Below are 22,530 nucleotides of genomic sequence, written 5' to 3' on the forward strand. Positions count from 1 at the left end.
TCTGTCTGTCTGTCTGTCTATCTATCTATCTATCTATCTGTCTGTCTGTCTGTCTGTCATTCTCTCAATCCATCTATCCATCCATCCATCGCAAACTATTTATCACACATGAACTACTGATTCATTTTAATTTGCAGTCTACAATCTTTCATTGTGAAAGTGATGCTTATAAATACCAGCATGCGCTGATGTTTGTGTGTGTGTGTGTGTGTGTGTGTGTGTGTGTGTGTGTCAGTTCTGTGAAGGCGTCTCATGCTCCTGTGGTGTCTAAGATTGATAACCGATTAGAGCAGTACACCAGCGCCGTGCAGGTGAGTCCTACATCATCCTCTCTCAAACTGAACACAAGCGAAAGATAAATCTAAAATAAACACAGGACACCAGAAGACAGCACAGTGTAATCTCTGCCTTTCCCTCCATTCAGGGCCACAAAGAGGTCAGATCTCCTAGATCAGCTGCCATAGATCTTCCCATGGTGACAGACGGTATTCGCAACATCAAGAGCATGTGGGAGAAGGGGAATGTCTTCAGCTCTGGTGGAAGCCCGGCATCCACCAACAAGGTTTGTGATGTTCATTCACATAGATGGGTGGGGAAAGGGACCCCACTTGTCCTTTTGGACCCATTTCCTGTCCAACGTCACATTCTGAACTTTAACCTTAAAGGGAGTGTTTTGTTCCGCCCTGTACAGGATGCAGCTGGGATAAAGGTGGGCGTGGCCGGCCGCATCAATGATTGGTTGAACAAAACTCCAGAGACGGGCAAAACGTCAGGAGGAAGACCCGCGGTAAGCCTTTGACCCTGTCCATCACACCCCTGATCTCTATGTGCATCATATCTGGATGTGATGAGTCTTGTTATCTGGCGCCACCTAGTGGTACTGATTCAACCCGAAGGGAAAAAATACAGAGCACTGAACTAAAACAGATGTTAAAAAAACATTAGAAAGAGATTCATGGGAGCATTTGCAGAGTAATTTCAGATGTTTATATGTGCATTTGACTATTTCTGTCATGTAATCACATAGAAGTGATTAAAGGAGTGGGTGTATTCAGGCTTTCTCTTACGTTCCTGTCTGCTCCGGCATGCCTGCTATCCTTCATCACTGATTGGCTGTTTATTTTAAAACTCTGGCTTCATTGTTCAAATAAGGATGTAATATGAAAAGAAGCTATAAATATATTTAAATGCACAAATCTGTGTTAACTTAGAAGTCTAGTGCAGCAGTTTGAACATTGATATGGGAATTTAAAGTCAAAAGGCACATACAGTCACACCACTATAAATGCTGAACATGATCACAATAACCATCCAAAGCTAGATTTGTTAAATCAGCAAAGTCTATTATGATGTAAAAAAATATGCCAGTTTAATTACAGACTACATAGTCTTAGTTAAATGAAGCAAATAATTGCCGTGAACATCTAAATTCAGTCATAATAAGTAGTTACAGTTAAAACCACATTCATTATACAGTTCATCTTTTTACAGAATAAAGAGGTACTCTGTTAATTTCTGGGTACTTTTTTTTCTCATCCGGGGGCGGTATTGTTACTGTTTCGCTTTTTAGAAGCCAGCCTCATTTACACTCGCCCATAGCATCTACCATAATAGGATTGACCTTTGACCTGTTGCTCAAGTGCTAGGATAGCAATATTTATAGCTATCCTTACAGTTTGCTATAACTATTTAATAATGACAGACAATGGACAAAATTGACTTTTTTAAAATATCATATTTGTTTTAAATAGTTTAATTAATTATTTTTATTATTTTTGTTATATTTAAATATTTTTATTTATTTATTTTAAAGTTTTTGTTATATAAAATTATTATATAAATACATTTGTATTTGTATTTCATTTATTGGATGAATGAATAAACTTTACAAAACATTAATACTTAAAAATCAAACACATTGCTTCATAATTACTATATTTGAACTGTCATATAAACGTCATATTAGTCAAGTTGCATTGTCTTATGTCATATGAAACTGATCTCATCTCAACTGTACCTTCACGTTTTTTCTGTCATTCTCTCTTTCTCTCTTCCACGGTTAGATTTCCCTTTGCTTCTTCCCCTGGGCTTCTTTCCTCTGCTCTCTCTTCTGCTCTCTCTCTCTCTGACGGAGATCAGGTATGCAAACATCCCTCCCCTCCAAGCATGCTCCTCTGCCATAAGGACACTGGCATCCCTTATGTCATTTCTCTCAGATTGACGTGCGCGTGTGTGTGTGTTTACATGAGCTGAGTAGTTCAGGGCCATCTCACGACTGATATTACACCCCCTTCCCCTCCTGCAGGACCTGAAACCGGGCGACGTGACCAGCAAACGCAATCTATGGGAAAACAAAGGGTCCTCTGCTACCAAGGTAACCAAACATCAGTTTTTTCCCCAATCGGCTCTCTCTCTTAGTTATTTATACACATAACATTTTTCATATGCCCCTGGAGAATGAATTAATAAAGCACTTATTTGTCCAAACAACAGGCTGTGGGGTTTTTACAACCCTTCAGGCATGCCATTAGGCCTTTGGAGACAGTTACAGTCATAACACCCACTCTACTGATATCTGCAGTATAATTGCGGAGAATAACATTGCCATAACATTGCCTGTGTGTTTTGTGTTTTAAGCCGTCCCCTTGCTAATTGTCTACAGATCTGACCACCTTGAGGAGGTAAATGTTACTCTATTGCACAGGAATGCACAGTGTTTGACGAGCAACACTTCATGCATTTAGCACAGGATGGCTTAGGAACTGGCTGGTTTTTTTTTTGTTTCTTCACAGAGCTTCTCTTGCACTTTCACTCACTGCCACAAGAGCAGGCGGTTTGTTTGCAGGAAGGAAGTGCTTTAAAATCACCAGGAGTAACTCCTTGGAGTAACGTGACTTTTACATTAAGCTCCGCCCACCTCAGCTTCCATTGCTCACTCAGACAAGCAGTATAATGTGTCTAATAGGAGATTTTCAGGAAACAGAGAGCTTTTTCAGTACATGTCCAAAGCATCTTGTATATGCAATCGAAAGTTTTGCAAGTGAAAACTTTGATTAAATGATTAAATTATTCAGTAATGTGATCGGAAACTATGGATACTGTGAATCAGAATCGAGTTACAGGGTTACGACGGTAAACTGCAAAGAGAGAGGCCTTTTTTGTAACATTTTTTGTAACAACTAATGTAAAATTTCAACAGCTCACAATGGTACTGTCAACTTATTAGTCACTGGTGCATCTGCTGACCTGAATCAGCGTGTAACATTAATTAACATTGATTTACCCAAATGTAGGTCAAGATTTATTTAAAGATTTTGTGAAGGAAAAAATAATGGGTGTTATAAGTGTTACTATTATAAGTGACTTGGCAAGTATTTTTGGGGAAAATTATTGAAATATAAAATAATAAATATTTAAAATAAAATATATCATTATTTCAACAAAAAATTAAATTATAATAATATTTTAAATTAAATATATAATTTAAATATAACAAAAATGTTAAATTCCATTTAAAACTATCCAGACACACCGGACTTCCATAGACGCTCATTAAAAATGTGCAAAAGCTTGTCGGAATGATCAGCAGGGCAGAGCTTAGCGAAGGATCAATTTCACCTTCCCTCTCTCTTCCATTCTCTCTTTTTCCCGTCACACATGGGTTTAACACCCATCACCCCTTAACAAAGGGCTGCCTATTGTGAGAAGATCTATTTTAACACCAGCTTGGGATCCAGTTGACCAAACATGGCGGTCGTGCACACACACACAGACGCTCACGGGTCATGAATAGAAACCAATTCGAGTCGATCCCATCGTCTGAACCTGAAAAGGCATTCCCACGAGCCCTGGCCTTCATATTTTTATATCAAGTCTCAAGTCTACTTTATTTATAGAGCCCTTTCCACTACAAAGTAGATCAAAGGACTGTACAGCAACACAACAAGACTGATATCCACAGATCAAACAGATAATAATGGTAGTCATTCGGAGCGGGCGGCTCTATCTTTGGATCGGGCACAATATAATTCACTGCTGGACTGTCAGCGAGGTGTCAAGATCAGGCCAAGGCCGCGGTTAGCCACAGACTGCAGTTTTGGCCCCGAGTGCTTAAAGGACTGGTAAATGGTGACGTAAAGAACCTAATGAAGGGAAATCTGTGGTCATAACCGCACTGATGTTACCAAAACCAGCAGTGCTGTTTGGTCAGGAGTGGAAGGAATGAGGGTTTCACTTGAATGTGAATCTGGAAAAAGAGTGCTGTATGAAACCATGCTAATGCTAAGCATGTTCCTGTCATTGTACACGCAGCATGTCGACCACAAGCGCTTTCACTGATGACTTTTTGGAGCACACAGGCACAAAAGAAGTATGTTAAAAAGGAAATGTAAAATAAAATGTGAAGGCGTAAGTGGAATAGCAGACGGATGGGCTGGGAAGAGCTCAGCTCTACATTACTGTAGATTGTATTTATGTTCATCTTATTCTTTCTCTCTCTGTTTCTGTTTCTCTTTCTCCCGTTTTCCATCTCTCTTTTTGATTTAAACCTCACCCAGGTCGCAAGCAGAGGAGAGACCAAATCCGTCACCAATGGTAAGTGACGACAAGATAAAATGAATTTGTGTAAAGTGTCCAATTTCCAACAAAAAGCTATTTGTCAGCTCAAAATTGCTGTGTGATGCAATGCAGTCTCGGGCAATTACAACGGATTTGATGCTTCAGATAATTTTATGACAAGTAAGGATTTGGACCAGTAAGATTTCACACTGGGCTAGGCTTCCAAGTGATTCGTGATTTCTGCAGGACTTAAAGAGAGGTCTTAAAGGGATAGTTCACCCAAAAATGAAAATTTGATGTTTATCTGCTTACCCCCAGGGCATCCAAGATGTAGGTGACTTTGTTTCTTCAGTAGAACACAAACTGAGATTTTTAACTCAAACCGTTGCAGTCTGTCAGTCTTATAATGTCAGTGGATGGGAATCACGGCTTTGAGTCATAAAACATACACAAACAACGGGCAAATTCACGCGGCTCGTGACGATACATTGATGTCTAAAGACACGAAACGATCGGTCTGTGCAAGAAACTGAACAGTATTTATATCGTTTTTTACCTCGGATTTTCACCGCAATGTCTGAACTGTCCTGAAGAAACAAAGTCACCTACATCTTGGATGCCCTGGGGGTAAGCAGATAAACATCAAATTTTCATTTTTGGGTGAACTATCCCTTTAAAACATCTTAATTCATCCTTCTACAAATTAAGGCCTAAAAAGGTCTTAAATCAGAGAGAAAGTCCTAAATTCATAAAGTCATGGCATTAAATGTTGCACGCACGGCAGAAAATTAGATCTTCCTCTGTATTTTTGTTTTGTTTTCCAGTGCAAATGTCTAAATATTGTTAAATCAAGATACATTTAGATGCAAACTTGAACATATGCCCCCGGTTTCACAGACAAGGCTTAAGCCTAGTCCTAGACTAAAATGTAAATCTGAGCTGTTTCAACTGAAAGAAACTTGCACTGACTGATCTTAAAACATGTCAGTGGCTTTGTTTTGTCTTAAGATGCACACCAGTAATGATTTTTTCTAAGGCATGTTTATAAAAATTTCTTAAATGTCCTAATTGAACTATGGCCTAATCCTGGCTTAGGCTAAGCCCTGTCTATGAAACCGGGCCATGAAGTCTTTTTTTCTGAGAAATTGAATAATACTGAGTTAAATGCTTAAAACAAGAATAATCACCTGTCTACTGGTTATGAAAAACTACCTTTTCAAGTAAATGCATCTTGATTTAAAATCTTTATACATTTACATTGGAAAACAAGAAATATGAAAAATACAAATGAAAAACTTTTTTTTTTCTTGCAGTGTGATCAAGAAGGTACAGTAAAATATATTGCCATATTCTAGTGGTTAGGAGAACCATAAGCTTTTATGTTATTTTATTTTTACTATTTTATTTGTTTTTTTTATTTATTTATTTATTTTAATTTTTTTGTCAAATGAATGAAAAATTAATGGAGATCTGTTGGAGGATGTATTTTCAAACATTGAAGCATTGCTAATACAAGATTTTTACATTTAGAGACAATATTGACATATTGTGTTCCATTCAATTTATTCCCTAAATTCTCCTGAGAGAATTAATCTTAAGTATTACATTTACCCTTATAAAACCTGCAGAAAAGAGTATTAACATCATAAAATTAACATAATACATTTTAATTTAAAAAGTAAATTTATAGCACTATACTTTGTTAAATTACCTTGGAATTTAATTACAGAAAACCAGTTAATGTAGTTACATTTGTTGTAGTGTCCATTTACCAATATAAAATTGTACCCAACTATGCGAAAAGAAAGGTCAATTGAAACCAAGTGATTATCAAAATGTCCTAGTGGATTGTTTAGATAAAGATTCAGATTTATCTGAAAGAGTTTTTAGGTTTTAGACAGCAAAAAAAAAAGCCCAAAGCTTGCTTGGTTAGAACACTTTGTGAGTTTCATTGCGCATGTGTGTTTGCATTATAGCCTATACATCTATCTGTGTCCCTGAGGGGTCCTGCTGTGAAGGGCAGTTTCCACCATATTGCACAACACCCACAATCCACTCTGCCAGGAGTCCCTGCCAATGATAAATCATCGCTGCAGGCACGTCGTCCACCGGCTGCAGTGTTTTAAAATGCCTCTTTGGCATTGTTTTCTATTTTGAATAGCGGCCATTTGTTCCTCTAGATGAGGACGCGGTGACCTTCGGGCGTGCCAGGCGGTTTTTGGGTAATGGGCGACGTGGCCTGCCCCTCCCCGCTCTGCTCGTCTCAGTATCAGGCCGTGGATTCTGGGCGTCTGTCAGTGCATGTTTGTCACATTACTGCATGGGGCGGTAGAAGATTAGCGTGCCCGCATGCCGTATGGAGATGTCATGAAAACTTAATCCTTCCAACCACTTAAAAATGGTCCGACGCCGCACATTTAAGATATTCTTTTAGCTGTTTTTAGCTCTGGAGCACGAAAAATAAAAGGGTGTAGATCACAAATACACACAGCTAAGATGTTTAATTGTCTCAGATTCTTGGCTTAATGAAGATCGTAACAAACACACACCATTTAACCCTTCTAAGGGACAAAATATGACCAGGTCCCATAAAAACAGGCAACAATCATGTTTAAACAAGTTTTGTATGATAATCATTCTTTATTTGTACCTTAAATTTGGGTAAAATTTGACATACTAGAGATCTACTTATTTCACTGGTTCTGAACAAGGCTGCATTTGCATGATCAAAAAATTCAGATATTTTTTAAAAATACAAAAATGTAATTTATTCCTGTGATCAAATCTGAATTTTCAGCATTATTACTCCAGTCTTCAGTGTCACATGATCCTTCATAAATAATTCTAATATGCTGATTTGCTGCTCAAGAAACTTTTTTATTATTATTATTATCAATGCTAAAAACAGTTGTGCTGCTTAATATTTTTGTGAAGACCAAGCTACTAATTTTTTCAGTATTCTTTGGTCAATAAAATGTTGAAAACAACAGCCTTTATTTTGTGAATTCAAAGTTTTTTTTATTTCAAATCTCTATTTTAATTTATTAATACATGCACAATCCTGCATAGTGCATATTCAGTTTATATTTATTTTTAATTTCTCTTTTGTCTTTTAACAGGAACGGGCCATTAACCTTTCAAAGACGCCAGAGAGGCAGGGACCAAGAGAATGCACAACATTCCTTTTTTTTTTTTTACTTTTATTAATACCAAAAAAAAAATGCGAGCATTTTATACTGCCAGGAAGATCTATGTGAGTAGACACAGTATAAAAGAGAGAAAAATAAAAAAAAATATATATATATATTTTATCACTGTATTCACAGGTCACCGTCTTGCACCATCATAAAATAAACGCAATGCCTTTGCATGTAACTTCTGCTAAACTGAAATCAAGGCTGTGAAAACAAGAGACCAAGTAATTTGTTTCGATTATATAACAATTATATAACAGCAGCCAACTCAAAACATTACGAGATTCCCTGAAAAGGAGGACGAGGAGTTGCATTCCGAACTGTCTTTTGTGAAATCACATTCATTTTAAACATGTTAGTTACCCTTCTCACCTGTTAATTTATAACTAAAGCAAAGCTTCACCTTGCATTTCATGCCTGTTTGCCAGTTCCAGACCGAATATGAGCACCCGTAGTGTAGCTGTATTTTGTATTTTTTGTCGTAACGACACTTTTTTTTAATAAAAATTGTCTTAATAATATATGTTAGCACATAGTGTAAGTTTTTGTAATTAACTATATATTTTACTGCTTGATACAAAATGGTCTTTGCTTTTGCTCTCAATATTATTTTATATCAAAGCAAGTTTTAATTCAGAAGAAGTCCATTATAGTCATACCGTTAGCATTATTACATTATCTTTGGCTTTTTTTACTCTTGGAAACACTGGTCTGAAGTTGTTTGTGACCATCTTTTTGTAAGTGTTAATCATGTGGAATAATCGGTATTGGTTAAAAACTGTTCAACTCGACAGAAAGGGAAAGTGCACTTTTTGGCTTATATTTGAGTACATTTCACAGTTTTTGCATATAATGCAAGGCCTTGGTTAATCCAAAACCATCCAAGGAGAAGGACAAAGTCAAATCATGTTTAATGTTCAAGTGTATAATTTTTCTTCTTTCTGTTGCAATCATTCATACTAAATTGCAACACGGATGTCGTCGGCTTTCAATACAGCGCTAGTTGGCAGAATGTAAGTAATGCCGTCATTTAAACGTGTATCATTTCTGACGTCTTTTGTCAGACAAAGAATATCCAGTTCTGCCGCCGTAGCTTAACACTAATGTCTCTAAATGTTCACAGTTCCTGTATTCTGCTTGTATTTTTTGACAATCAAGTTTTTTACTGTTTGTTTCAACACTTATGTATTGTTTCAGAGTAACACGATGCAAGTCGCACCACCTTTAATTGCAATTACCTTGTTACAAATATGACTGTTTGTAGCCAATAGTTCCATACAGAGCAAATGTTTCATCTTGTATTGTCTCAGTGACCACAATAAAGAGACCAATGAAAAACACCTGTGATTGTGTGCTTCTCAATACTCCAGCAGCCGTATATCACATAACTGGCATGCTCCGCTTCCTCTAACAATAGGCTCAGCTCTGGCAGCCAATCAGAGCAAAGCAGTGAGGTCACATGATCTGGCAGGTCTGTATTAGGTGAGCTTTGGGTTCGTTTGAAACTGTCTGCTGCCCGGACCCTCGAGATAAGACCCCATCTCTCATTCTTCCTGGTGAGACCTCAGGTAAGAGGCTTCAGATTTTGTTATCAGATCCAACTGACAGTTCCTTCATAACTAAAACCAACAATTGCATGCCTACCGGATTAAATTGATTGTGGGAAGTTTCCCATAATGTGTGAATCAGGTCTGAGGATCACCCTCTTCATTCTTTTTCATGGCGTAGTCTGTGCAATCATCAATGCAATGCTCGTCTTGTTCGCCAGAGGGACTGGTGGTTTGCATGCTTTGGGTTTTTGCCTTAATGCAGCTTAATACAGACTATCAATGGCAACATTCCTGCCACCGTCAGCCTGTGATTTTCCAGCCTTTCGGATGGAGCACGACCGGCCCTCGCTTATTAATGTAAAACGCACGTAACTCCAAAGTGAGATGGTTAATCTGCTGCAAAGACTGGCTGCTCCTGCCTGCTCTCATTATCACGAGGACTTGATTTAAAAACAACCTTTATCCAAGATGATCTCTTTGTGAAGAGCCATTAGTTTGAGTGCCATCAGACAAGATAGGCTGAAGACCCCAATAGCTATTGAGCTGCAAATATTGAGTGAATATAAGATGATAAAAACATGTTTCAGTTGGATGACCTGCTGACCTTTGGACCTTCAGCAACTACAGTTTGAATTTAGACACTTCAATACAATGAAAGAATAAAAATGGTGTAGGATTTACTTTGAAACAATTTTCACTCAGAAACCGCTGGTGAATTTCACAAATAAATGCAAAGAAATTAGATTTTTTTTTAATTAGAAAATGTACTACATTATTCCTTATTTACAACTCAACTTTTTTATTTATTTATACAGTGTATGTTTTCATTGCATTAAAAGGAAATATCAAACAATGTGCAAAATGAAATTCACTTTTGGCTTTTTTTTGTAATTGTTGTCCAATCAGCTGGTGTTTTGGTGATTTTTAGGAGGTCAGATCTCCTTGTCATTCATTACAAACACACTAAAAAATAAATAAAATTGGTGTAAAAAATGGTGTAGAAACAATTTTCACATAGAGATTGCTAGTAAAGTTCACAGTTACAAAGAAATAAAGTAACACATTGAATTAAACATTTTCTTGTAATATTAACTCCAGTCATCTGTTTTATTTGAAACTTAGAAAAAAACTTTTTACAGTGCATGTTCCACTTTTTATCTCAATTGTGAACATAATAACATTTTGTTTAAAAAATAAAAATCATAAAACTTTATTTTGTTTAATGTTTTTTCTTGAAAAGCATGCTATATTACTTGACATTTTGTTGCCCAATACAATGGCATTCACATATTTTTAATTGTGACTTGGGTCTATACATTGTAAAAAAAAAAAATTTTTTACAAGAAATACTATTTCAGTTTTTCTGCTTCAAAATGTCATGTTTAATTTAATGCTCAACTGGCCATTTCTTAGTGAAATTTACAAGCAATTTTGAGTGATGTTTATTTCTTTTTCTTACTTTGTGGGACAACTATATAATCCTAATGAGTTGCATTAAAATCTAGACGGGTCTTTAACGTCATTAGAAGCTGTGGAACAATGTCCTGCACAAACAATGTGCTTCAAAAATAGATGCCAAGGACACACTCGCTCTTGATTTACACAAGAGAATGAATGGCAGGCCTGGATGAGATCAGCCAAGTTACATATTTTTAATTGTGACTTGGGTCTATACATTGTAAAAAAAAAAAAATTTTACAAGAAATACTATTTCAGTTTTTCTGCTTCAAAATTTCATGTTTAATTTAATGCTCAACTGGCCATTTCTTAGTGAAATTTACAAGCAATTTTGAGTGATGTTTATTTCTTTTTCTTACTTTGTGGGACAACTATATAATCCTAATGAGTTGCATTAAAATCTAGACGGGTCTTTAACGTCATTAGAAGCTGTGGAACAATGTCCTGCACAAACAATGTGCTTCAAAAATAGATGCCAAGGACACACTCGCTCTTGATTTACACAAGAGAATGAATGGCAGGCCTGGATGAGATCAGCCAAGTTCATTGTCTGGCAAAGTGTGGAGCACCTGTTCCAAACCGTAGTTTATGACAAGCAAAAATAGCCTCCTGCGCTCATTAATCACATGTTTTATAGTGTGATTTATTTCCTTCAGGACAGCGATGCTGCTTTTTCAAAGCTTGTTAAACACAGTTATGAATACGAATCCTTGTTATGGTCCAACAATGTTGAACATAAAGATTATTGTTCTCTGGGATCAGGGCCACTGGCAGAGGTTTAAAGAGGATTTGTTCTGCAGTTAGTACATGCTGAAATAAATTGAAATTGAATGAACTCATTCAGACGTGCATGGAAGGTCCTTTTATAATTGAAACTCATTTCCTTTATCAGGAATCTACTAGTCATGGCTGACACAGAAGAAGTCATGGAGGAGGAAGTTCAGTACGTATGAACTCATTACTTTTTACCCGTTTTAATTCATTTGTATTCCGAATGGAACACTGCAAAGTATCGACTCAGCACGGTTGTCTAATTACTCTATTGACATCTCATAGCATCTCGTGTTACTATGGCAACGACTGACACGTTTGTATTGCGAGCTCTGTTATTTAGCCTCTCTGCGGAAAATTAAACCATATCTGTATTCAAAAAGCATCTCCATGAAGAAACTTTAACATCCATAAAACCTTTTCATTCCACAAAATGTTCTTTAGATTATTAAAATGTTCTCGGAAAAGTTGACATCACTGCGAAAACCCCATTTTGGAACCTTTATTTTTGAGAGTGTTCTCTATATAGGCCTACTAAAATAATTGAAACCGCAGTAACCTATAGTGTGACATTGTTGCCACATGCGTGTGATTGAATTATTTTGCATAAAATATCTTAAAGTTTAATAGTCTGATCATGTAATAGTAATAGTCAGAGCAGAAATGGTTAAAAAAAAAAAAACTTTCTAAAGTTAGCATTATATTGTGGGATATACAATTCTGTGCTAATACTCCAAGCACATACTGTATACAGCAGAAGCAGTGAAAGTAGTATGCAGTATGCTAGGAAATTCCATACACGACCTACATTGTTTATATCTACACTCTCAGAAAGCTGTCAGTGTACATCTTTGTACCTTATTTACCCCTAAATGGTACATATTGGTGCTTTAAAAGTACATACCTAAATTGTACATATTAGTACATTTTAGCCATTAGTACAAATTTAGGTTATAAAAACATTGTGGGATAACTGTGTTGAAATGTTTCTAAAACATTGACATGTCCAGTTTACTTGATGTGATTATAACGTTATTTAAAGGTTACAAAAATGTTTCTGACAATGTTTTACGAACTTTTTCGCCCAAAATAAAATGTTTTTGAACATTTGTTTTAATGTTTTGTTTTCTTATCGTGATTAGAACGTTATTTAAAGGTTTCAAAAATGTTTCTTATAATGTTCTACTAACGTTTTTACCCAAAATAAAACGTTATTTGAACATTTATTTGAAATGTTCTAAGAACGTTAAAATGTCCAGTTTTCTTGTCGTGATTAGAACACTATTCAAAGGTTCCTAAAACGTTCTACTAATTTTATTTTCACCCAAATAAAACATTATTTGAACATTTATTTTTAATATTCTAAGAACGTTTTCTCTCAACATTATGAGAACATTCATCAAGTACAAATAACATCATAATAACATCCAAGAATGTTCATCTTAGAACGTTTTCTCTCAATAAGAACATGTAATCAAATATTAATAATATTATAAGAACGCTCCATAAGCATTACTTTAAGAACGGTTTGTTCTAACATATTTAGAACTTTTAAAAAATGCTAGTGAGAGCGTTCCCTATTGGGGTGACAGCTTTGTTTCTGAGAGTGTAACCCAATTTTATGTATCATCTTTTTAATTTCTTTATCCAACTCAATGTCAACTGTTTATCCTTTTCTTTTTCTCTCTTCACCATGTGATAGAGAAGGTAAGCCAGTATGAGATGAGCATGCTTATTCATGCACTAATCACTAATTATGTCCTGATGGAAATGGAGGCTGGTCCAAAGGAAGTTCTGCATGCTATTGTGCTGTTTTTGACTGTGATTTCACTTGGCCAGTGGAGTTGAGTAACTCAAGTGACTAATATAATTTTGTGTAGAGTGACATTTTAATATCAAGTATGTCCAGCCCATGTCTGTTTCCTCTTGTCTCAGATGTCAGTTCCCACATTCTGTCCATAACAGTCCGTAAATCTAATATTTGTTTGCAAGGATTTATGGCATAGTCAAAATAATTATGTGAAAATCACATTAAATTCATTTAACGCATCCATATGATCACGCAAATGGCATTAGATTCTGAATATGAACTTTCTCGAAATGTCATTTACAAGCTGTTGGGTGGATCTCAATGTTCTGACAAAGGCTGAAGATGATCTGTTGACTTGATTCAGCATCTTGATCATGCAAATGTTCCTTTTATGCTTCTGAACGTATTTGCTACTAATCGTTATTATGTTCACACTGTAGTGGAGGAAACCGAAGAGGAAGGTAAAACCGTGTTCGCTGTGTGTTGTGTTGCTTTTCCTGCATGAGTTTCAATTTAAGATGAACTCCAAAATATGATTAAATTAGATTTTGATACCACATATGTGACCCTGAACCACAAAACCAGTCAGACGGGTCAATTTTTCGAAATTGAGATGTATACATCATCTGAAAGCTGAATAAATAAAGCTTTCCATTGATGTATGGTTTGTTAGGATAGGACAATATTTGGTCGATTTTTCAACTATTTGAAAATCTGGAATCTGAGGGTGCAAAAAAAATCTAAATGCTGAGAAAATCGCCTTTAAAGGGGTCATATGTTGATTAGAGTTTTTCACATGCATGCATGTAGATATTTCAGTTTATTTTCACAGTTAATTCATTCACTTACTCATCCTCGTTTATGTAATTATTTATTTATTCCTTCTTTCTTTCACTTATTCTATCATTACCCCTCCTGAAGTGGAAGGTAAATTTTTCACAACATATACTTAGCAATAATTGTATTTAGTAATACAATGTATTTTTGGCTATTGCTACAAATATGCCCCAGCGACTTAAGACTGGTTTTGTGCTCTAGGGTCACATATGTGACCTAAAACCATTAGAAAGACCAGTTGCTTCTTCATTGCTTTTCACATGCATGCATGTAGATATTTCAGTTTATTTTCACAGTTAATTCATTCACTTACTCATCCTCGTTTATGCAATTATTTATTTCTTCCTTCTTTCTTTCACTTATTCTATCATTACCCCTCCTGAAGTGGAAGGTAAATTTTTCACAACATATACTTAGCAATAATTGTATTTAGTAATTTATGCACCCATTATTTCATTGTTCACTCATTTTTAAATTGTTTTAGTGATTTAAAAAAAATTAGACAATAGTATGGAAGCCCATTTCCACCACAGAATAAAAAAATGAAAAAGGTCATTGTGAAATTTTTTCTCACAATTCAGACTTTGTTTCTTGCAATTCTAAGTAAAATTGCGAGATATATAAACTCACAGTAGTTCTCAAATTATGAGTCACAATTCTACTTTTTTTTTTTAATCATAGGGGGGAAAAGTCAGAATTGCAAGAAATAAGCTCATAATTGCAAGAAATTTTGAGATTATTATTTTTTTAATTCTGTGGCAGAACCAAGCTTTCATACTTTAGCAACTTTATTGCATTATTTTGAGTAAATTCACCTTTTTCTAATAACTTAGAAACATTTGTGGTGATTTTCTGTACATATAAATATACAATCACCAATGCAAGGTGTTTAGTAATTCATGTAATATTTTCATACTAGAGCCAGTCAAAGGTAATCATTCCCTCATTTAATTTGTTAATTCAGTTGTTTAAATGTTTTATTATTTAAAAACAATAATATCTTAGGTACAATATCTTTAAACCACTGCATCAACACATTTGAATTTTTTATTTCATGTGTTTTATCCAAAAAAAATACATAAAGGAATGATCTGTTCCTGATTGACAGGATTTATGTTGTGGTATGTTTAAAAAATTTGAAGCTACAGTTTTTGTAAACTAACTGATGTGCTGTTCTTATAATAGAGCCTGCGGAAGTAGAAGGTAATTATTTCAGTTCTTATTAATATCATGGTTATTTGTATATACAAGTGTCTGTAAATCTTCATTCTTTTTAACCACTTATAACTATCCCATATCTGAACAGAGGAGCCAGAACCTGAACCACAAGGTAAAGCTCCTCAGGTTTATATTCATTCATAGAATATAGATTAAGAACGAAACATTTAGCAAGAGTTTCCAGATATTCACGTTCTCATTTTTGGGCCCGACGATGGAGGGGGTACGAAATGTGATAATCTGAATTGAATCAACTGCATGATGTGTCATTGTGAAGGCTGGAGGACAGAAACGGTTTATTTGTAAGGTTTGTATGTCATGATGTAACATATCAGTTCATTTCAATCGCATGAGTGAGGACTGTTGCTGTCAGAACATTGGGTCGTCACATTCAGCCGGGCTTTTGTTTCAAAATCAAAACATTTCTTTAGTTCCGGATCGTTTCGTATTCCCAAATATTGTTTGTTTGTCCTTGAAACACTTCAAATGTGTTTATGCAAATAGTCTTAATGTGAAATTGTGTCTGTTCATCTGTCTTCATCTAACAGAAGCTCCAGTGGAGGAGGAGGCCACAGGTAACTGCTCCATAAATCACACACATACATTTGATTGATTCTGGGAATCTGTAACATACTTTCTGCATCATATTCATAGCGATGATGTATTTTGTATATTTTTTTTATCCCCAGATGAGACAAAACCAAAGCCAAAGTATGTTCTACTCTGATATCTTTCTTTCTTATGTTTATATATGTGAATACTGCACACCGTCAGTATTCATGACCAACAATTATTTTACAGATTCATGCCAAATATCACTGCTCCAAAGATTCCTGAAGGAGATAAGGTGGACTTTGATGTGAGTTTGGATTTGAATTACATCACTTCCTGTAGTCGCTTCAAAGTGTTTGGAATGGAATACTGGTGTCTTGCTTAAACTATACCGAATTATGTAAACCTGCACATTATTAATGATGAATATTTTCAATAGTATGCTATACATGACATTACATTTGTCACATGACTTTATTATGTGAATTTTATTTCTGCAAGTATTATGTCTGAAATTTGAACTGTTATTTTCCATTTTGAATCCAACATAGTGTAAAAAAAAAAAAAAACTCTTAAAGGGACAGTTCACCCAAAAATAAACATTCTGTCATCATTTACTCATCCTCCACCTGTTCCTAACCTGTATGAGTTTCTTTCTTCTGTTGAAACAGAAGATATTTTGTAGAATGTTGGTAACCATACAGTTGGCGGTAGCCATTGACTTCCATAGTATTTTTTCCATACTATGTAAGTCAATGGCTACCGTCAACTGTTTGGTTACCAGGGGCGCGGCTACGTTTTCTGGGCCCCCTGAACAGCGTATCCACCTGGGCCCCCGCGGGGGTGGTTGGGGGAGGGGGGGGTCCCCCCTCCATCGTCGGGCCTTTGGAATTGTCCTAACTCCCCCCTCCCCGTTACGGCGCCAATGTTGGTTACTAACATTATTTGGAACAACTTGAGGGTGAGTAAATGATGTCAGAATTTTCATTTTTGGGTGAACAATCCCTTTAAGTTCTGATAGTCTGGTCAAGAAGTTAAAACTAAAAATCTAGATGTATATTATTTCCATTATCCATTGTAGGATACAGTACTCATAATTGAACATTAAGTGATAAAAAGGAAAATTTCATTTTAAAAAATTTTATGCGACTCATTTAGAACTGCAAAGCTTTTCACACACCCAGCGTTTCCACCATTTCGGTCTTTTCAGAAGTAAAAACAAGTGTCATGAGTTGAATACCACACATTTATGCATGTTCTTCACGATTTGTAAAATACGGATGCTATTATTCGTACTATAGAGTTGTATGTTAGTGTAAACATTGCTTTCATGCGTGTGTAACAGGACATCCACAGAAAGCGTCAGGAGAAGGATTTATCTGAGCTTCAGTCTCTGATCGAGGCTCATTTCATCCAGAGGAAGAAAGATGAAGAGGAGCTGATCGCTCTTGTCAACAGAATCGTAAGTCCTGGAAGAACTATCTAATCCAGAACAGGGTTAGACAGCTTTAAGTGCTAAATAACTTGTGATTGACAGTGTTGTATCTGTGCAGGAGAAGCGTCGCACTGAGAGGGCGGAGCAGCAAAGAGTCCGTACGGAGAAGGAGAAAGAGAGACAAGCCCGTCTGGCTGTGAGTGACATTCGTTTCAGCCAATAGGGAGCAGCCGTTTACCTCCATAATACTGAGTGCTAGCATAGAAATGTAGTGAAACTCTTTCCATCATCCCTCTTCAGGAAGAAAAGGAGAGAAGAGAGCAAGAGGAACAGAGGAAGAAACAAGATGAAGATGCTAAGAAGAAGAAAGTGCTTACTAACATGACACACCAGTACGGAGGAATCCAGCAGAAGGTTTGAATTAAGAGATTTCTAGAACTAGAAACATATGTTATTATTATATCATCATGCATTAGGGAATACATTTTCTTTTATAAAACTACCGCAGCAGTACCAAGTTAGTTAACCAAACACTATCGATCTTGTCTTGCAGGGCGAGGGCCGCAAGGGGGCGAAGAAACAGACGGAGAGAGAGAAGAAGAAGAAGATCCTGGCGGAGAGGAGGAAGCCAATCAACATCGATCACCTGTCTGAAGATAAACTGAAGTAAGTCACCGCCGAACATGATCTCATCACAGTCAGATCAGCTGGTTGTGTGGAAATGGCCACTGACGAAGCTTCTGATTGGTTCTCGCAGAGAGAAGGCCAGTGAGCTCTGGCAGTGGATGATGCAGCTGGAGGCCGAGAAGTTCGACCTCAGCGAGAAACTGAAGAGACAGAAATATGACGTAAGTGCTGACATAAAAAAAAATAAAAAAATAACAGATTTGAATCACTGTCAATATGAATTTTGTATACTGTATTTATGTTGCAAATAACAATTTCCTTTTGGCCTATTGCGCTAATTTCAAGAGTTTCAATGTCAGTATCAGCTGTTGACATATATTTTAAGCTCAAATCTGCAGAAAGTAGATTACAAAATGTTATTTAAAATTTTTTGATAATTTGACACAACATAAATCACTTAAAGTCAACATGAAATCAAGTTAATTTACCTTTTCATTCACATTTTCGGTGTTATTGTGAATAATAAAAATGACAACATCTAAGCTCTGACATACAGAAATCGCTTTTTATGCAGAAAAGATGCATCGCCATCTTGCTCTGAACCAAAGTTATCTGAATGCAGCTGATGCACATGACAACTCATGGTCTTGAATGCACCAGTATATGCACATTACGGAATTAAAATCATTTGTGAATCATCTTAATTTTAAAAGACTTAGTCTGTTAAATAGTTCCCACTTGGGCACTGTGAAAAAGGCGTCCATGGCCTGCCTGTCTAAAACTCTGACTTGCTTCCAGATGAATGTTCTCCAGACCCGAATCAATGAGCAACAAAAGTAGTAAGTAACCGGCTGTGAGGGCGGCCACCTCACTTGCTGTGTAGCCTGCTGTCAGTAACTGTTGTCGGTCAGATTTGTGTCGGGTCTGGGCTCTCGATCGGTCGCTGCCGTGGGTGAAGGGAGGTGGTGTGCTTGTGGCTGTAATCAGGCAGCGGACGTCTGCGAATCCACAGGTTTCCCCATCAGCTGGTCATGTTGAAATTGTCTTTTGTGCTTAGCAAGACTTCCGTATGTGTCCCTTACAGGTCACTCAGCTACTGGCTAGAGTCAGGGATCACCAGAGGTAAGTACCCTGAGCCTCACTGGTCCCTTTCCCCTGGTTTCAACGAGGTCTGGGTGAGAGGAAGGAAGCAGAGGAAGTGTTGCTCTTAAGCAGAGCAAGACAAAGCCGTTTTGGTTTGATCTGCTCAACAGACCCTGCTCCTTTCAGATCCCAGGCCCGATGAAACCGCACGATCTTGACCGGAGCGAGGTTGGAGCATGTGGTCCAGCTCAGTCCCAGTGTCAAATGGGGAAACGTTTAGGATTTTTACACTCAATCCTAATAGGACCAGTTCAAGTGGCTCCTTCAGTACTTTATTGTCATCACCAACACATACAGTACATGAATTTGTCCACATAAACTGACAGAAACATTCATATATGCAGATAAATACATATGAATTATTAGAAATGTTCACCCAAAAATCCAAGATGTAGATGAGTTTGTTTGTTCATCAGAACAGATTTGGAGAAATGAGTTCATAGGAGAGCATTACATCACTTGCTCACCAATGGATCCTCTGCAGTGAATGGGTGCATCTTGATGAATATGTTTCTTACAAACACGCTGCTTTTCACCTCTCAAAATCATAACTGATGGACTGGAGTCATGTGGATTACTTGTGATGTTTTTATCAGCTGTTTGGACTCTCATTCTGAGAGTTGATCCATTCACTGTCAAGGATCCATTGGTGAGCAAGCGATGTAATGCTAAATTTCTCCAAATCTGTTCACATGAAGACACAAACTCATCTATATCTTGGAAGGCCTTAGGGTGAGTCAATTTTCAGCACATTTTCATTTTTGGGTGAACTATTCCCTTAATATATTGATTGGACATAGATGAGAGAGACTCCAGTAAAACGGTAAGTTCAAAATGAATATTTTGCCTCTGGAGACAGAATCTGTAGGCTGAACGAGAGGGTAAGAAACACATTAGGCCAAAACAAGACTGAAACATAGACTGCATGCGAATAAGTGATGCGATTTTCTTGCATGTGTTTGAAACGTGTCTCTTCTAATCTTGTGAACTGCTATTCTGATAATGTTTTTTTATTTAGTTTCCACTTCACTTGTTTTAAAATGTGTAAGGACAAGAATCATTTTTGGTTTATGGTGGCTGTTTTAATTAATATTCATGGCTTTGCTGATGAATATTAATTAGGGTATGCTCCGATAAATAGTCTGTGTAATTTGCTAATTTGCAAGTCAAAATTTAAATGCATTTTGATTAGAATTAAAATGTGCAAAATCATTTAAATAATTTCAATAGCATAATGTCATGCTCTGATTTAGTAGATCAATGGACTGATGAAAGGATCAACAATTATCTCAAAAGTGTTTGTTTTTTTATATGCAGGTTTGATGATTATTTTTCTCTTTTCAGTGCCAAAGGTCGTGGCAAGGGCAAGGTTGGTGGCAGGCTGAGGTAAACGTGCAGTGAATCGAGGCACCACAGAGATCCAGAGGACTTCGTCTCCTTCTTCACATATGCATTTGTAGTCATTATGAAACCATTGTTCTGTTTGATTGCACATGTAGAGACAGTAAAGTGACATATTTTACTGATGTCCTGTTTTATTCCTGCTTTTTTGTCTTAGACACACAAGTATTTTGCAGTCATATCATTCATTTTATCCCTGCAATATTAAAAGAGTCAAACTGCCTACAAAGTGTCCTGGTGACTCTTTCTCACATACTTATCCATCATTTTACAAAACCAGTTTTTTAATCACTATTCCCACACATGCAAATGTAATTCATAAGCAGTGCAAAGGAAAAAGGTGCAGAGCCAATATGATCTTAATAATAAACTCATTTCAACATATTATGAAACCAATGAAAGTCATAAGTATAGAAAGAGGACCTTGTTAAACAACCAATACGCATTCACTCAATGGATTGTCTTCTTTGAGAAATGCATATTGATCAATATAAACTTTATTTAAAAATCACCACTGGAGGGCCCATCCCATTTAAGTTGAATAGACGTGATTTGCAGCGGTGTAATTCACAAAAATCACCACAGGAGGGCGCAATCCATTTAAGTTAAATGGACTCGATTTGCAGCAGTGTAATTCACAAAAATCACCATAGGAGGGTGCAACCCATTTAAGTTGAATAGACTCGATATACGGCAGTTAAATCCCCACTTGAGGGCGCAACCCATTTAAGTTGAATAGAATTGATATATGGCAGTGTAATTCACAAAAATCACCACTGGAGGGTGCACCCCATTTAAGTTGAATAGACTTGATTTGCAGTGGTGTAATTCACAAGAATCACCACTGGAGGGCCCATCCAAGTTGAATAGACTGGATATATGGCAGTGTAATTCACAAAAATCACCACTGGAGGGTGCACCCCATTTAAGTTGAATAGAATTTATTTGCAGCGGTGTAATTCACAAAAATCACCACTGGAGGGCCCATCCCATTTAAGTTGAATAGACGTGATTTGAAGTGGTGTAATTCAACAAAATTACCATAGGAGGGCGCAACCCATATAAGTTGATTAGACTGGATTTGCAGCGGTGTAATTCACAAAAATCACCACAGGAGGGTGCAATCCATTTAAGTTAAATAGACTCTATTTGCAGCGGTGTAATTCACAAAAATCACCACAGGAGGGTGCAACCCATTTAAGTTGAATAGACTCGATATATGGCAGTTAAATCACCACTTGAGGGCGCAACCCATTTAAGTTGAATAGACTGGATATACGGCAGTGTAATTCACAAAAATCCCCACTGGAGGGTGCACCCCATTTAAGTTGAATAGAATTTATTTGCAGCGCTGTAATTCACAAAAATCACCACTGGAGGGTGTAAGGTGTTTAAGTTCATTTGACATTCAATATACACTCAATTTGCAGTGGTGTAATTCACAAAAATCACCACTGGAGGGTGTAACAGGTTTACGGTAATTAGAGTTACAGCAATGTAATTCACAAAAAAATTAAAATGAGGCAGTGTCAATGCCAAATGTGACCACCGGAGGGCAGAGCCTTCTGAACGAGACACTGCTAGTGTCTTCCCCTGTAAAACCTTGAGACAAACTTTACTGGGCAGCTTTCTCGAGTCTCTAGCTCTGAATGAATTGATAAAGTTGAGGTAGGCTTGATTAGATGTTCCAGGTGTAGCTAATGACTGATATTAGCTCTGGACTAGTTTATAAGCCTAGTATATGAGACATGAAATCAGAAAAAATGGGGTCTACATTTTTAAATGTTAAAAGTTTTATTTTAATAAATGTCACAATATAACATCATGATTACATGTTTTCACAGATTTGTGTGATAACATAATTGAAGGTGTCAGTATAAACGTGAAACACATCATATTTGTCATTAATGTGTCCGGCCAATCACGAAACAGCTGCGTTGTGTGGCTTATGCAGCCATTCTCGAGAAGCTGGGTTGA

General features: G+C 36.6%; 2 protein-coding genes across 12 annotated transcripts in view; both read left to right on the forward strand.

The window, feature by feature from the left end:
* cald1a (caldesmon 1a) overlaps nt 1-9,091 on the forward strand; it is a 57,427-nt gene extending 48,336 nt beyond the window's left edge. For 4 of the 5 annotated variants that reach the window (XM_016535435.1, XM_016535438.1, XM_016535437.1 and 1 more), the window contains 6 exons: nt 236-311; nt 425-562; nt 692-787; nt 2,306-2,374; nt 4,557-4,593; nt 7,677-9,091. In XM_016535435.1, the coding sequence (XP_016390921.1) occupies nt 236-311; nt 425-562; nt 692-787; nt 2,306-2,374; nt 4,557-4,593; nt 7,677-7,690 (430 nt within the window). In that variant the 3' untranslated portion in view covers nt 7,691-9,091. Of the gene's footprint in view, nt 1-235; nt 312-424; nt 563-691; nt 788-2,305; nt 2,375-2,637; nt 2,682-4,556; nt 4,594-7,676 lie in introns of all 5 variants that reach the window. The other variant, XR_001638201.1, reaches the window with a different exon arrangement.
* A 135-nt stretch (nt 9,092-9,226) lies between these two features.
* tnnt2e (troponin T2e, cardiac) lies at nt 9,227-20,776 on the forward strand. Of its 7 annotated transcripts, XM_016535441.1 has the most exons (18): nt 9,227-9,319; nt 11,652-11,702; nt 13,233-13,237; nt 13,781-13,801; nt 14,262-14,267; nt 14,563-14,568; nt 15,363-15,380; nt 15,484-15,507; nt 15,944-15,970; nt 16,085-16,106; nt 16,197-16,254; nt 17,293-17,409; nt 17,501-17,578; nt 17,683-17,796; nt 17,936-18,048; nt 18,140-18,230; nt 18,808-18,848; nt 20,497-20,776. In XM_016535441.1, exons 2-18 carry the CDS (start codon nt 11,665-11,667, stop codon nt 20,540-20,542), a joined length of 825 nt encoding a protein of 274 aa, XP_016390927.1. In that variant the 5' UTR covers nt 9,227-9,319; nt 11,652-11,664; the 3' UTR covers nt 20,543-20,776. The 7 variants fall into 7 exon arrangements, with proteins under 7 accessions (XP_016390927.1, XP_016390925.1, XP_016390928.1 ...); XM_016535439.1 differs by lacking the exon at nt 13,233-13,237 and having other exon boundaries at nt 11,652-11,703; nt 13,777-13,801; XM_016535442.1 differs by lacking the exons at nt 13,233-13,237; nt 18,808-18,848 and adding an exon at nt 19,094-19,131 and having other exon boundaries at nt 11,652-11,703; nt 13,777-13,801.
* The last annotated feature ends 1,754 nt before the right edge of the window (nt 20,777-22,530 follow it).

This window comes from Sinocyclocheilus rhinocerous, unplaced genomic scaffold (genome assembly GCF_001515625.1).
Source record: "Sinocyclocheilus rhinocerous isolate Xijiao unplaced genomic scaffold, SAMN03320098_v1.1 scaffold395, whole genome shotgun sequence".
Taxonomy (NCBI): Eukaryota; Metazoa; Chordata; class Actinopteri; order Cypriniformes; family Cyprinidae; genus Sinocyclocheilus; species Sinocyclocheilus rhinocerous.